Below are 16817 nucleotides of genomic sequence, written 5' to 3' on the forward strand. Positions count from 1 at the left end.
TTTAGTTATATCACATAATTCAACAGTTCTGACAACGTTACGTTTGTAATTGGTTCTTACATTAGTTACAACCGGTTACAAGTACAATTTTTTTAGGTTTTTCTTTTATAAAAAATTACACATTTTAAGTTTTAGAATATTATTGAAATGGAATCGAATAGATTGCATAAGAGTCAATATAAATACTAAAAATGGACAGTAATTTATCTGTGATTCTTAAAAATATAACCTAATCATGGATTATTTAGGTGAAATAGTAGCTCTCGGAATTGACAGTATCATTTTTAGTATTTGTTTGAAACAATTCTTTCACTGTAAGAATGCACTTACAGCAGTCAAGGTAAACGAGATATTTATTATTAAGATTATTGTTTATTTAATCATATATAGGTTTATTATTTTTTAGTCAGCAGAATTATCTAACAAAGATGTTATCAGTTCTTATAATAATGTGTGTAATGTTTAAAAATACCTGAAAACGTTTAGTTTCTCCACAGGATACAGAGCTTTACGAAATCGGTCCTCAATTGGGAGACCTTGTGGATAAAAGTCCTGATTCTAAAATAGACTACATAGCCATTAGGGGTATTGTAAAACCCTTAGGAGAGCCATTAACCAGCATCAATAATAGAAAAATAACTGGTGTTATACAAAAGCTTAAAATTAAGGAACATGTCGTAACTAGAAGTACTGCTGGCTTTTGGTATATTAAACTTTTAGTTGTAATAAAGTATAATGAAAATCGTGTATTTATAAAATCAAGAATTGTTTTATTTCCTTATATATAGGTCAGACCAGGAGCGCACAGTTCAAAAAGTATGTAATACTGTACCATTTGTTTTACAAAAAGGGTCTTATTCAATAGAAGTATTAGAACCATTATCAGCAGATATTTTAGATATGGATGTGGTATCGAACACTTTTGAACCTAGCGCGTCATCAATTGCAGATCACTTATGGGGTTTCTTTACAGGTACAAGATTCAGTTTATTAACTGTTCATTATAATAAACATGCTTCGTAAAATATTTAATAAAATTGCAAGATTATAATTTATTATTAATGTTAGGTATACGTCAGCGTGGTTTGCAATCTACTGAAGAACTACTTCGTGAAGGTGCAGTTATTACAGGTATAGGTGAATTAACAAGAACCAAATCTAAAACACTTACGCTGCAACCACCATTAAATGGTGCTCCATTTTATTTAACAAGCATGTCAATTACTTCTTTACTTCGAAAATTAGATGACCATAAAAAAACATACAGGTTAGTTAAATGTATACCTCTTATAATACATAAGTATAATGTTTTTCATGCCATTATGGTGTTTCAGATTGTTATGTTTTATGTTTGGTGCAATTGGTTTACTAATTGGTGGAATAGTATTTCGACGCTATTGGAAAGATAAAACAGAACAGAGAATGGCAGAGGAGTTGAAACAATCTCTTGCTGCATCTCGTAAAGAAAGAAGACAAAGAGTAAGAGATATTGATCTTAGAGAAGATCAGTTGTGCGTTGTTTGTCGCACAAATCCCCGTGAAATTATTCTTCTTCCTTGTGGACATGTCTGCATATGTGAAGATTGTGCTGATGATATTACCGATTATTGCCCTGTTTGTAGAACAAAAATTACACAAAAAACTGCCGCATATATAATCTGAAATTTGCGAAAAAATGATATTTTTCAAATACTTTTCAAAGAAGTGATTGTTATTGGTTGAAGAAGAATTTTTTCAAAACAATAAATAATGAAGTTGTGCATATAAATAAAAAAAAAAATCGAATCTGAAATTTCAAGGATGTAACTTTTTACAATAAAATGTAATTAGTAGAAGTGATCGAATATAATACAGTTTGTTTTAATTGAAAATACTTGTTATACAAGTGGCAAAGGATGTTTGCTAAATTATTATAATAAACAATAATTTATTAAGTTATTAATAATAATCCAAAACTTAGCACAATTTTAAAAACCTTTATCATTTAATAACTTTTCATTTATTTTCATTTAGTATTGTATATAAGTATTTATGCTAATAGATTTGAATATCTATAAAAACGTTAAAACTCCAAATTTCGAGTTTTATTTTTATCATCATTCTTATTTTTATCATTTTCATTTCTAACATTAGCAACTGAATTCATCATTCGTTTAATTTTATTCGACTTTCCCACGCCAAGTTTTGGTAAACCTCTATTTAAACCTTCTAACATAATGCAAGCTTTACATATTTCTTGACTTGAAACAAATCCACAGCGTGAACAGTTCCTTCGTTCAGGCATTTTAATATTATCCTTCACTTGTAATGTTTCTCCTACAACAAATTATATGAATTATACATTAGACATTGATAGTAGATTCAAAAATATAATTACTTCAAAATTTTACTTACCTGAATAAATTATATCCAATATAGATGAAGGTCTAGTTTTTTCTAGATCTTTAAGAAATGTCCTTGCATATCCTCTATAGGCATTTGGTGCAAATACACATTCAGTTGAAAAATATACCAAACGTTTGAAATATGCATACATGACTATTTCTTTCTCATAAGCATATTTAAGTGGTTTACATCGTTTGATACAATCTGCTCCTGCCTGTATAGTAACGAAAATATTCATTATTAATCCATATGAGTAATAGATATATTTCATAATTTTTTATTTAAAAGAGACTCTTACAGTAATAACTGAAGTGCATCTCTGTAGCCTTGCAATATCACCTCGTAAAATATTCATAAGAATTGTTTCTGCTATATCATCAGCATTATGACCTGTCGCAATACAGTCTACAGCCAACAGAGCGGCGCCTCTATCTAGTGCTTGTCTTCGGAAAACACCACAGAATGTACAATTATTCTTTTTACCTATCTAAAGTAAAATAAGTATTAAATATTAAATATAAGTAATTTTAGTAAAAAATTATAACATATATTTATACCTCTGCTACAATTTCATCCATAGTCCAACCATATAATTCTTTATAAGATAATATTTTGAGTGGTAAACCATAGTCATCCTTGTTTTGTTGAACAGTCTTTAAGCTATCATCTCTGTATCCTAGAATATTATACATTTCTTAGAAACTTGTCTCTTAAATTCTATAACATAATTTTTTACCATAATACCAGTAATTCCTTCGTCAATTGATAAAAGAAACAGCTTAATTCCATATTGATATCGCTCATTCAAGGTTTTTAAAACATATGCAAGTACTGTTGAATCTTTTCCTCCTGATACTCCAATAGCAACTTTATCACCTGGCTTAAACAATTTTCCTGTTACAATAGTGTTATGAATTTCAGTTTCAAAGGCTGAGAAAAAACAGTCTTTACACAAAGTATGTCCAGTTTTAGGTCTCTGCAATTAAATATTTTATTTTACTAGTGTTTTATTATATAATTTTGTTATTATATAGCATCCTTAATCAAATTTATGTTTACAAATTAAAATAATTATGTAATTTACTTTGAGAATAGCATCTTTCCCACAATTTGTTGAACATGGAATTGGCATTTTGATTGTAAAATTATGAGTTTACTATATTTTTCTCGTTTCACATAGGTCACAAATGTTCACAATCAAATCTCAATGATAACTTAAAAAGTTCTTATTTTTATTTGCTTAAAATATCTCCTTTTTATCTTTGTTAAAGCAAACATACGGTTAATATATGATTAAGTTTATGAAAAGGTTATAATAAAATCTCGTTAATAAAAATACTTCATTTCTTTGTGCACGTAAAAATGACTTCAATTGTAATTAAATCAAATACACTTATCATTTGTTCAATTCAAAAATTATTGAAATCACCTAATTTATAAAACAAAAATAAGATATTGTTAATCACTCGCATGTACAAAACACATTTTTCATAGAACTCTTTAATCTTCTGGTTTTTCTGGAGGTGGACCACAAGGTTGCAGCATTTTTTCCATAAGATTAAATCGTACACGTGCTTTTGCTTCGTTCTCAGCTATAGCAAAGAAGTTTAATAAATCATAGTGTCCCATATAAGAACTGCAAGAGTCACGATGCTGATTCACAAGCCACTCAAACTTTGTTGTATCAGCATGGCCTGTGCCAATGTATTTCGATTGTAAATGCTCCAACTGACTGTGGATATTGTAACGTTCCCCCATGCTTTGTTTTTATATGACAATTAACACAAATGCACGATATAAAATTTAAATATTACTTCTGATTCTTATCACGTTTAGTCCTATTTTTCGTTCTTCAATTCAATCGCAGAAGAAAATAATTCATTGCATCATGAATAAACCGGTAAATCAGAATAGGGAGCGTTCTAGTCAGTTGGCTGCATAATGCAGAATTTTCATGTATCAATAATAAAATAAATTGTAATGTAAATTATGATATACTAAATAGAAAACTCTTAATAAAATTTCAAATGTATAAAGACGTCTTTAAATATATTATATAGATATAAATTTAAAGAATTTTCTCTTTAAACGGTATTTATACTGAATTTAACTCATGGACTATGTACGAACAAAACCATGTGACTATGTAGGACTAAAAAAAGCCGTAGGCTATGTTTTGAACAGGTACAATTGTAATCAAATTTATAGAAGTTACTATTAATGCATAATGGTCAATCTTAATTTAAAGGCTCTAACACTTTTAATCATTTTCTAATGTAAGGTCAGCCATTGGTTTTATAACTATTTTTTAAATTATTTTGTGTTTTGACCCGCTATACGTCAAACCTGTTATACACTCCTGGTTAAAGATGCAGTAAACCAATAGAATTAAACACAGGGTAGACTATTCCAATTTATGTATAGCATGTATTCATAATTAAGTAATATTGTTGATAAAGAGTGATATTAAAAAAATTAATATTAATATAAGATATTTAAAATAAAATATGTAAATTCTAATTTCGTTTCAAACTTAATTTAAAGGTATAACAAATAAAAGTTTATGAAAACATATTATATGCTTTGTTTATATTTATCATATTTATATTCGTTAATAAACATTTGATAGTAGAATGTTTATATTATATTGCGTAAATTTAGTTCAACCAATTGTATCTAGTAGAATAATATTTAAGATTATTCCACAATTTCTGTTATTCTATATTTAGCCGTAAGAGTGCAGCACTAGCCGCTTGTTACGTCAGACAATAATGACGTGCTAATGGTTAATGGCTTCTACTTACTGAGCTACCTTTATGAGAAAGCCAAATACAATCCAAAGAAAATTCATGAGATATGATGCATCGGCTAGTAAAACTATAAAAATATGATTGCCTGAACACTTAATTGTTACGATAGCTATTAATTTTTATCAAATTTTACTCGTGGCCTACGAAATATGTGTTGAAACTGTTTACCGAGCAACGAACGTAACCATTACACTCATCGCTACGTTGGACCAGCTCAATGCAAAGGAACCCAACATTCAGCGTGATATCACAAGATTTATATTGCACGTGAGTACTAATATCGATCATTGACTTAGGAATCTTTAAAAAATGGTAAATAACTTTCTTTTATGAAAACTGGGCAACTCCCTTGCCACCCAGTCGTTAACAATGGCGGCTACGTTAGGTCGACCGAAAAATTCTTTTCTATAAAATATTCTTTAAACCAACGAGTCATAGTTTTATATTCAATACATTCTTTTACTTTTACTAAAAAAATATCGTAGTTTAATGAAATTTACCGTTTTTTCTTATATTTATTAAAGAATCATACTCTTCGAGAATATTGTTACGTCGACTAAACTATACATGGTTGTGTTCGTGTGGTTCTTACATGTGCGTATTGTTATGTATGTATGTATATCCATGACGATCAGTATCAAAGTATTGAAGAGAACAGAAATAATTATAAAACTGTTTATACCAATTTATGTTAAGGTAAGTATTAAAAATATCTGATCCTTTATAAATTAAATTTGCAGTTGTTTTTGAAATTGGTTCAATGCTAATTTTTAATGATATTTTATGTTCTACTAACTCATTGCAAGTGGATATTTATATTTTTAAGTTTGATTTCATTATTTTTCTAGTATTTTTATATTCTTTGTGTAAGTAAGCAATTATATTTGTACATACATAGTAATTCTACTTATTCATAAATATTTAAATTTATATATTTCTTTTTTTCTCTGAGAACAAATGACCTAAACACATCTAGACACATAAACTTGTGAACTGTACAAACAGTATTTTAAATTTGTGTATGAACACATAACCTAATATAATAATGAAATAAAAATACTGTAGCTTGTCTTTGTATATTAACATTTTTTTCATTTTAGTAGGTGACATGCCTAGCAGTCGTGATATTGAACGAGCTGAACGTAATGGAAGATTTCGATCACGCAGACGAGGTAGTACAAGCAGTGATATAAATCGTCATAGTTTTGAAGGATCTGATAAAAAACACAGGAGGCATGGAAAAAGCAAGAGTTCTGGGAAAAAGAAGAAAAAGAGGTCACGAGATAAATCCGTAGAAAATGTCCCAACTGTAGCTTCTTCCATTGTTAAACCTTTGGTTGAATACTCAGATGTGAGTAGTGAAGATTTATCTGAACCAGAAGCAGGAGAAATTCAGTCAGAAGATAGTAGGGGTAATAGCTACACAGACGGAGAAGTACCTGAAACAGTTTTACAGAGGCGTTATTATGGCGGGAGTCCAGTGCGTGCTCTTGGAGTATCACCTATTAGTCTCTCACCGTCTCCACCAGTTCAACACAGGCACTCTGGTAGACATTATTCACCAAATGAGCAGCAACCTTCAGCAATGCATGGTGGAACGCCTGAATATGAAGAAGAATCCAGACGATATGCAAGAAGAAAAGAGAAGAAACACAAGCGGGATAAGAAAAAGAAACGAAGCCTTAGTCCCTCACCTAGTTCTGGAAAGAAGAAAAAACGGAAGTCTAAGAGACATTCTCATAGTTTGAGTCCACATCGCATTGCAGATGAAATAATTATAAGTCCAGAACATGAAAAACCAGTTGGAAATTGGTCCGAGTCTCCGCCTTTACCATTAAAAGATAGTACTTCTCCAATATCACCTGCAACACCTCAAGAGCAAAGATGTTTAAGTGATGTAGAACTTGAAATGACTAGGCAACCTCGAAATGTAACTCCTCCACCTCTTCCTCCAAGACCAACAGAATCTCCACACACCCCTTTGTTACCACCAAGAACAACAACACCAGAGAGTAATAAAGCAGGTTTATCTACAATAAAACATACTCCTGAAAGGCAAAAACATAGTCCTAGTATTCATACTCGACGTAGTAGTGTTAGTCCTGGCCCCACTATTAGTTCAAGTCGTAGGAGGCCTCATAGTCCTAGTCCACCATCAAGACGAAGGGACCATAGCCCAACAAGGAGAAGAGATTTTAGTCCAAGTCCAATGGTGCACAGACTTAGGCATAGTCCTAGTCCATCTACAAGACGGCGAGAATTTAGTCCAAGTCCTGTAAGTCATCGACGTAGAGGAGATCCTGTTAATTCTCCACCTTCGAGTAAACGTAGAAGACGAGACGAATCTGATCGACGACATAGACATCATGAAAAAGATAGACGAGATAAAAGAAAGTCAAGACCAACTAGAAGTCCTACTGGAAGCAGGTATTGTATATTATATGTTATAAATAAATTTAAGTAAATAATTAAATTGAGTTACAGTAATTTGAAATTGGTTGTCTTTCTGATGTAAAAAGGATAATTTATTTATTAGGTTGCATTTACCTCTTTCTCGTTCACGATCTCGAAGTCCTGGAAGATGGCGAAAGGTTCAATCGCGCTCAAGATCGCGTTCACGTAGACGAAGTCGTACTCCAAAGAAATCTCGATCTCCTAGCAAGACTCACAAATCGACGAGAAAACATAAATCAAAGAGTCCTCGCCCTTCAAGAATACCTTCTCCTTCTCCCCATAGATCGAGAGCAAGAAGTCCATCAAGCATCACAGCAAGAAATCTTAGAGTACAAGCGAAAATTAGTGAAACTAGCTTATTTGCTGAGCTCGTAAAAGATAGAAATATGAGAGAATTAGCGTACAAAAAGTTACAGGCAGCTAAAGAAAAGGCTGTTAATCAGGATGAAGTTCAAATTATAGAAGGTACTGATGACAAAGATGCTAGCAATACATCTTCTGAAAATAAAACTTCCACTGACAATAAAGATAAATATGTGAATCATAAAGAACAATTAAAAATACCAAATGAAAGTATGAAATCTGTTGATGTTGTGGATATTCCTGTACCAGTGTCAGACGATAGTGGAATTGCAGGAAAAACACCACCATTGCCAATAACACAATCTGTCAGTGCATCAAATTTAATGCCTGGAGCTAATCAACCTTCAACAATTGTATATACTTCACCTACAATAACTACTTCTAATAATTGTCCAATGACTGTTACAAATAGCCCAAGCTTTCCAACTGTCACAAAGGTACAAGCACCACCTTTGCCGCAATCTGAGCCCGCGAATGCATCAGGTTTATCACAAGCATCTATACCAGTGCCTATTCCTGTACCAGTACCTGTTCTCCCAAATTTATCTGTTCCACCACCACCTATACCAATTCCAGTTCCAGCGCCAAATACGGCTATGTCTAAATTTAATCCGCCTAACAATTTAGTTCCTCTTAAGTCAGTAGATCCTCCTAAACCTCCTATTGTGGCATTTAAGACAAAAAGTTTGTCACGATTACCATTGCCACCTGGAATTAATCAAAATGATTTGGAGAGTATAGACTCACCGCCAAGTCGATCTCCAAGTCCACCTAGCAAGGCGCAAATGAAATTTCCAGCTTCAACTCCAAAGCCTCCACAAAAGAAGGGTATTAAAGATTTACCTATGCCACCGGGTAAGTTGATGATTCTTAGATTACTTCACGTCAATGTAAATAATTTCAAAATTATCGAAATAATATTTCCTTTATTATTATTTAATTTTTAGTTGTTCCTGGATCAGAAGATTTAAGCGGTGAAGATGATCCAAATGCAACACCGCCACGTACGAAAGTCGAGCGTGTTCCACCAAAACCGAAGTTAAAGAGACCAAAAATCTTGAAACGTAGAGGTTCAAGAAACTGTCATACTCCCATGTCCGCGTCAGGTGGCAAAGATTGGGGAGAACGCTGTGTTGATGTATTTGAAGTAATAGCCCAGATAGGGGAGGGTACTTATGGACAAGTTTATAAAGCTCAAGATAAACGAGCTGGCGTGCTTGTTGCATTGAAGAAAGTTCGCTTAGAAAACGAAAAAGAAGGATTTCCCATTACAGCAGTACGTGAAATCAAAATTTTGCGACAACTTAATCACAAAAATATTGTCAACTTAAGGGAAATTGTCACAGATAAACAAGATGCCTTAGACTTTAGAAAGGTATGGCATTAGAATACATAATGTGCCAAACAAAAGTAATTTATTAAATGTAAACGATATTCTACTTTACTTTTCATAGGACAAAGGTTCATTCTATCTTGTGTTTGAATATATGGATCATGATTTAATGGGTCTCTTAGAATCTGGGATGGTCGACTTCAATGAAATGAATAATGCAAGCATTATGAAGCAATTATTAGATGGGTTAAATTACTGCCATAGTAAAAACTTTTTACACAGAGACATTAAGTGTTCAAACATATTGATGAATAACAAGTATGTAAATTATTTTACAGACAATAAATTATATATTTAGTTATACACTCTAATCGTATAATTTTCATAGAGGGGAAGTCAAGCTAGCTGATTTTGGACTTGCAAGACTTTACAATGCTGAAGATAGACAGCGTCCTTACACAAACAAAGTAATTACATTGTGGTATAGACCACCTGAATTATTATTAGGTGAAGAACGTTATGGGCCTGCAATAGATGTATGGAGTTGTGGTTGTATTCTAGGAGAATTATTTTCGAAGAAACCGCTATTTCAGGTAAGAAAAATAGCGACAAATAAAAACGATTGATAGAGAAATTATTATATTGTGTATAATTATGTAATTCTGTTAATTAGGCGAATGTAGAGATGATGCAATTGGAGATGATTTCGAGAGTCTGTGGTACACCGACTCCTGCCGTTTGGCCTTCTGTGATAAAATTGCCATTGTGGCATACACTCAAGCCAAAAAAATCACATAGAAGACGCTTACGAGAAGATTTCTCTTTTATGCCAACACCAGCTTTGGATCTTTTAGATAAAATGTTGGAATTAGATCCTGAAAAACGAATAACGGCTGCTGACGCACTTAAAAGTGCTTGGCTGAAAAATGTTCAACCCGAGCAGTATGTTTTCTTTTTGTATTCCAATATGCTTATAAAGGGAACATTCTTTCAGTTACACAGTTATAAGATAAAATTATATCTATTTTTTTAATTCATATTGGAATATAATCGAACAAAACTGTTGAAACTACAAGGTTTATTTTCTTCGTAGTTTTTTGATGTCTTTAATTATTACCCATTTATAAAAATCTACATCTTTTATATAATATATTAGGATGCCAGCACCTCAGCTTCCTACTTGGCAAGACTGTCATGAGCTCTGGAGCAAAAAACGAAGACGACAGTTACGAGAACAACAAGAGAGCTCTGCAGGAAAGATACCTCTTCTTCCTCTTCCAAATAAAGGAGGTCCCCATAAGGCTATTGAAGATCTATCGGATGTCGGGGGGTGAGTAGCCGTAGAGAGACATATTCGCACAAACTGGGACGCGATCCAGTACTGACCAGATACTAATTGCTTACACACGTAGATGGCTGTGTACTGCAGTTGTGCTTGGCATTTATTTTCTTAGCAGAGTGCGTTGTTATAGGAATATCATTTAAAGAATGAAGACATAACTGTTGTAGTATCTTATTTTCATCGTTCGTTTGCATGCGACTTTCAATAATGGATAAATAAGTTAATTTTAGTTTTATTCGCAGTCGTTCAAACACGACGATGGCTATAGTGCAGAACAATGGAATATAGAGATACGAAAATGTACAACATCGTTCTCTTTTCTTGGGTTTGCTACAAAGATTATGTTTTAATACTTCATTTGAACGCATGTATCAAAGAAATACAAAATTTACGGCCACATGTTTGTCATGGCAAAATATATTATAACACTTTTTACGTGGCTGCATCTTCAAACACTAGAATAGTATATATTAGTAACTGGAATAAATTATAATACTATTAATCATCGCAACACTATATTAGTAATTTGTTTCAAAGTGATATAAAATATTATTAGGTTTGAAGGATATTATAGGCATTTATGCGAAAGGAAAACGAGCATCTCCTATTGCGATCCAGTTTAATTGATTGCCTTAGAAATTTAATCATATGAGCTTGAAAATTACACTCTTCACGTCTGAGAATATCATGACCAAAAGTAAATAAGTATGTACATATTTGCCATTCATGAATACGCGAACATACATATGCATATATGACAACATATTTGTGTATGTAAAAAGATTGCACATATGTACAATTTTATTTTAAAATCAGTATATGCAGTTACATGATTTACATGTATATGCATATAATTATTAATATCCACAATTGTATGAATGATACATATATATCTATGAAATATTCACCATTGAATGATGAACCATTAAACAACAAAATAAATGAAAACAGTAGTAGGTTATACAATTGTAAATAAAAAGAGATCAGAGTTACTGGAATTTTATATTGTTAATTTTCATATTAAACTATCAGATTGAAATACCTACAAGCGCATGAAACGATACATGAAACGAATGAGGAAATGATGTGAACAAGTAGATGATCTTTATAATGTGTAAAGTCTTGGAGTGTAAATAGGTCGAATGGATACAAAGAAGAAGCTGTTGGAAGATGAAGACGTGGAATGCAAGGAGCCAAGACTAAAATGTGAATGTAATACGCAAATATTAATGTCGCGGCCATCCCCATCGATAATTCATTTTATTTACGTTAATTCAGTTTATTTAAACAGTCACATTTATAGATTAGGTATATTTTAATTGGTCAAATTTCCGCAACTGTGTTATAGTTCGTTATTCTGTATAGTAGATAATTATCGTAAGTTTCAATATACGAATGGCAGTTTTTGATATCTGTTAAATATTCTCATGTTTTTGCATGTATTTTGTATTGATGCCATTCTTATAATGAAATTTGGAATTTAGACAAATCTAATGTATTATCGTCATAATGTAAAATACTATTGAATTACTGTAATATAAAATATTTACTAATGTCCAAAGGCATTTGCCCTACATTTTTATGGACAATGAATTTCCAATGTTATTAAAATATTTTATCGTTTAATTTGTCTAGCCCCTGTCAATGTGTCTATATTTTAATTTATGAACTACGTAACCATAATCCTTTAAGAGAATCATATCTGACAATGAACACTGGGACCTTGGGAATGAATTGAATACCAGTGTACACAATGATGTACTCTTCCAAAATGACTACAAAGTATATGTTACTTTACTACTTATTCCACAATAAGTTCAAACGAATATTTAATATATTTGTTATTTTTATGTAGAGCGTGTCAAAATAAATAACATATTAATGTTACAGTGACACTTCTATTTCACACACAGTGAGATAAGATAGGCAAAGTGTTTTATTTTTCTTCAAATTGAAACTATCACATTAAATGATAACAAAAGGATGATTGAAAAATTCATGCAGTTCATTTCTAAATAAACGTTTCATCATGAATTATATGATTTTCATCACTTTGTGTTCCATTTTATGGAACCCTTTAATGTTCTCATTAATATGTAGTCAGTGATATGTGCTACTTTGAAATATTAAGGAATAAAAATTTCATAAATATTTTTCAATAAATAATTCTGATGAATTTATTGAATATCTTCGAATTAAATATAAAAGAAGTATTGTATATAATAATATAAAAATTTATATATTTTTTTAAATTAATATTAATAAATGAGGTATATTTTCCATGTTTGCTACTTTATATAAAAATCAGTGATAACAAGTATAATATAGCTCTAAATAAACATACATATATAATAATGTGAAGAAATTAATGGATAACATACTGACAAAAAACAAAAATAATTTGCAATAATTTAACTTTGTATATTAATATATTATAATTACCATCATTTAAATAATTTTTTAAAAATATTAAAAATTTTCGTTGACTTAGACAAAATTTAAACTAAAATATAATTGCAAGTCTGTTATACCATAATGATTACTCTTTAATATAAGTTAGTTATTTACAACATAATAATATTTTGCAGAAATAATAGAATTATGAATCGTATTAATAAAATATTTTTAAATATTATTTATATAGCACATATTTAAAAATTTGTTATGCATTCCTGTCATTTGTGTAGTCAATTCATGTTATATTCAAGTTTTTAAATATATACTGTTACTTTTACTATGTAATTAACAAACACAAGTGTAGAGAGTATAATCGTCTGTATACAAAATAAGTTGATAATGTTGTTGGTGTAAAAAGTATTTTGATACATAACCGTTTAACTTATATATATACATATAATTAACATATAGATAACATGCATTTGGTTATGTATATAGTTGATTTACTATGCATATAATTATTATGTATGTAATAAACGTGTTATTCATAAATTATATTGTGGAATTTGTAGAAAGCAGCATAATATTTCGAATACAAAGCAAGAATAATTATAAGCGTGTACAAATTGGCAAAATATCTAATCAGTAAAACATTATGTTTCAGGAAATAATGTTATTGTGGCTGAATGATAGAGGGCAAATTTTATAGCACTTATAAGAATATAAATAGGTAATGAATGTTCCAAATCTGTACAATACATGTTTATACCCAGGGTGTCCAGTTTAATAATTCACATCAGACTTGGTTTTGTGTATCATATAACAATTCATGTGCTTGAGCTTTATGACTAAAATAAAACGCTTGATCGTTTTGTGCAAAAAGGTTGAGGATGCAATGAATTCAACAATTGTTATATTATGACCTTAATATTTGTGATCCTTTATTAAATTGTTTCGTTATATTACGTCACTAATTGAGGTATAAATGATGAATATGCAATAAATTGTGAAAAATAAAATTCATAGAATACAAATAAAGTTTGATATGCTCTGCCTATTAAATTGCATGTATATCCATATAAAGTACTGATTTAGTAGTTTTGCTTTCTTAATATGCATTTTTACAAAATACAGTACCTTTTGCATGATTAAATGTGTTATTATTGGGTATTTGTATATAATTGTGACATTTAACTAATTATAAAATTTCACTTAATATTACATAATTTATTATTTTTATTATCTGAAAAATAATGGCATGGTTTTAAAATAAGCTTAATTTTGCATTATTACTTTTACAAATGTTTACTCTACTTTAACATAATTTAAGTTAATTAAGGTAGAAGTTCATGATAATTTAAGAATTTTCAGTATAGCATGTAATTTTTATCACAATATATAGTAATCACATTTATAATATTTGTTATTAAATATATCTACTAACTAATTATGTTTTAATATCAAAATATGTGTCCTGCATTCAATGAATTTCATTCAACATAACATTAATGAAAATATTTAAATATTTAGTTTAATTTTTATAATTCTTATGTAAATATGCTTTTGACTTGATTTCAGGTCTTCCAAACGTTTAAAAATGGAAGCAGGCTACAATTCCCATTCAAATCGACTTGGTACGGAATCACATTATGGGGGAGATAATTTGTTTAATCAAAGTGGACCATTTATGGTTTCACCATCATCATATTATTACGCTAGTCCTCCACCCGTTAAACCACGACTTAAGGGAGATCCTGGCTCACATATAACAGAACTATGCGCAGAAGATAGTCTTGCTCGAAAGTTAAATATTCTCACAAATGCCTTAAATCAGGGAAAACCAATTCGTGTTGATGATCTCATGTCACTTCGATCAGATAATGAGGTAAACACTTCATGATCGTTGTTCTAAATATTTAACTTTCATTATTTTCACTTGACTGATATTACTGTAGTTTAAGTATTTTTGATGTTTTGACTGTATAATTTCAGTATTACAATTCATGATTACAGAGTGACCCAAAAGTAGTACAGTTGTTAGGAGAATTGCACACTGAACTTCGACTTGCTGCAAATTCAAGACCAAGTGGACAACTCGAGTCTCATCTTCCTGTACTGAATCCACCATCTTTAGGTGAGTTTCATTTCCTTTAATCTCTTTTTACATGCATAATATATTGTTATTTTAAATATGATCTTTTCAGATACAAATACATCTCAGTCAGGAAACTTTGATGCTCATGCAGTTTATGCTGGTGATGATGCAATGAGTTCTGGAAGATGGTCACAACTGGCTACAGCTGGTGTTCGCAGTGCATTATTGGCGCTCATGTCGCGCTATGGTTTGGAAACTTACAATCCTTCCCCTGCTATCACCCGACCCCCAGGTAAACCGGCATCCAGCCTGACACAGAACCTTTTCCTGCCCTCGACTTCCTCTCAGTCAGCATTCAGTTCGTAATGATTTGTATATATGACTCTTTACAGCGTTCTAAAACCATGTTTTGTATAAAGTTGAAAAAGGTCTAAATTACTATTTTTTAAATTAACTAGGCAAGGAAGTACAACTGCATCCAAGTTGTTTATAGACTCTATTATCTGTTCATAATTGTAAGTGCACATTTGGTGTATAACTTGTATATAATTGATATATTATTAATATCTGACCAGTTACTTAATACAGTACTTGTATCTTTAATAATATCAACACGTTCTTTATAGTGCACACTCATGCGACATATGACGTAAGAGTTTTAAAGGTTTTAATATTTTTTTTGTTTCTTCAAGTATAGATTTTTTTTTGGCATTAGAAATGTCTTATGTATATCGATTAACATACATAAAAACAAAATGTAAAATGTATGTACATTTAAAAAAAGTTAAACAAAAATGTTTTGTCTACGTAGACATTTTTATCTTTTTTAGAAACAATTTTTTTAACTTATTCAGCGGTATACATACAGATTTTATGTTAAGCGATATGTTTTGTTACAATGAATGAGTTTGTTAGTAACACAAAAAAAAGAAGAATGAAGGTACTTGAAAGAAACTTAAATCAGATGCATATTAAACATTCATTTATTGCATAAGATTTTTTTTATGTAAGATGTTAATGCTTATTTATTATGCAAGTATTTAAAGGATGTAATGTACATAACATTAACAAGATATATAATAAAGAAACAAAACGTACACGAATATAGGAGAATTTTTTCAGGATGAAATGAGAGAAACATCAATATTTTGGTAGAAATTCTATGATTCATGTTTGAAAATTAATAACATTAGGCTAAAATTATGTAAGTTAGGGGTTTTTTATATATAGAAGGAAAACTGAAATAAAAATATTTAAAACAGCAACAATTTGAATAACATGAAAACTAGATATAAAAAAAAATTAACACAACTTTCACGAACGTTTCAGATTGAAGTGGTTCCAACACAACGCGTACGACAATGAGGTTAGGACGTGTGCTTCTATCCGGCAAGATGTATACAATCTGTGACAGTGTTATGGCGGATTGCGCTACAATTCGAAAGGAAGCGACGCGCTTGTTCGGCGAAGTGATCAGCAGTACAATGTTGTGGGAATGAATAATAAATCTTTTCCTTTATTGAATTTGTTCGTTTCTATGTTCGGTGTGATACTAATATACATAATAAAAAATGCAGCGAATTAATTAATGGCAAGTGAAAAAAGGACGGGGTATTGAATTGTACGAAAAAAACAAAC

At 30.7% G+C, this 16817-nt stretch overlaps 4 protein-coding genes across 10 annotated transcripts; 2 read left to right on the top strand and 2 right to left on the bottom strand.

Annotated features, from left to right (window-relative positions):
• Positions 1 to 49: 49 nt before the first annotated feature.
• On the top strand, positions 50 to 1849 carry Mul1 (mitochondrial E3 ubiquitin protein ligase 1). The gene is made up of 5 exons (XM_076304445.1): positions 50 to 340; positions 498 to 703; positions 789 to 973; positions 1069 to 1267; positions 1335 to 1849. Exons 1-5 carry the CDS (start codon positions 236 to 238, stop codon positions 1660 to 1662), a joined length of 1023 nt encoding a protein of 340 aa, XP_076160560.1. The 5' UTR covers positions 50 to 235; the 3' UTR covers positions 1663 to 1849.
• A 21-nt stretch (positions 1850 to 1870) lies between these two features.
• Ctu1 (Cytosolic thiouridylase subunit 1) lies at positions 1871 to 3890 on the bottom strand. The gene is made up of 6 exons (XM_076304444.1): positions 3470 to 3890; positions 3130 to 3361; positions 2943 to 3061; positions 2684 to 2872; positions 2395 to 2599; positions 1871 to 2316 (listed from the first exon to the last, which is right to left on the bottom strand). The coding sequence occupies exons 1-6, from the start codon at positions 3515 to 3517 to the stop codon at positions 2063 to 2065; spliced, it is 1047 nt and encodes a 348-aa protein (XP_076160559.1). The 5' UTR covers positions 3518 to 3890; the 3' UTR covers positions 1871 to 2062.
• Positions 3556 to 4294, bottom strand: Sf3b5 (splicing factor 3B subunit 5). The gene is made up of 2 exons (XM_076304446.1): positions 3815 to 4294; positions 3556 to 3645 (listed from the first exon to the last, which is right to left on the bottom strand). The coding sequence occupies exon 1, from the start codon at positions 4141 to 4143 to the stop codon at positions 3886 to 3888; it is 258 nt and encodes an 85-aa protein (XP_076160561.1). The 5' UTR covers positions 4144 to 4294; the 3' UTR covers positions 3556 to 3645; positions 3815 to 3885.
• Positions 4295 to 5183: 889 nt separating this feature from the next.
• Cdk12 (Cyclin-dependent kinase 12) lies at positions 5184 to 16794 on the top strand. Of its 7 annotated transcripts, none has more exons than XM_076327919.1 (12): positions 5184 to 5462; positions 6296 to 7622; positions 7732 to 8867; positions 8960 to 9387; positions 9467 to 9663; positions 9734 to 9938; positions 10019 to 10287; positions 10502 to 10675; positions 14663 to 14969; positions 15098 to 15218; positions 15289 to 15471; positions 16509 to 16794. In XM_076327919.1, exons 2-12 carry the CDS (start codon positions 6304 to 6306, stop codon positions 16511 to 16513), a joined length of 4344 nt encoding a protein of 1447 aa, XP_076184034.1. In that variant the 5' UTR covers positions 5184 to 5462; positions 6296 to 6303; the 3' UTR covers positions 16514 to 16794. The 7 variants fall into 7 exon arrangements, 6 of the variants coding, with proteins under 6 accessions (XP_076184034.1, XP_076184031.1, XP_076184032.1 ...); XM_076327916.1 differs by lacking the exon at positions 16509 to 16794 and adding an exon at positions 5720 to 5891 and having other exon boundaries at positions 15289 to 15859; XM_076327917.1 differs by lacking the exon at positions 16509 to 16794 and adding an exon at positions 5720 to 5891 and having other exon boundaries at positions 6299 to 7622; positions 15289 to 15859.
• The last annotated feature ends 23 nt before the right edge of the window (positions 16795 to 16817 follow it).

This window comes from Ptiloglossa arizonensis, chromosome 2 (assembly GCF_051014685.1).
Source record: "Ptiloglossa arizonensis isolate GNS036 chromosome 2, iyPtiAriz1_principal, whole genome shotgun sequence".
In the NCBI taxonomy this organism is placed as follows: Eukaryota; Metazoa; Arthropoda; class Insecta; order Hymenoptera; family Colletidae; genus Ptiloglossa; species Ptiloglossa arizonensis.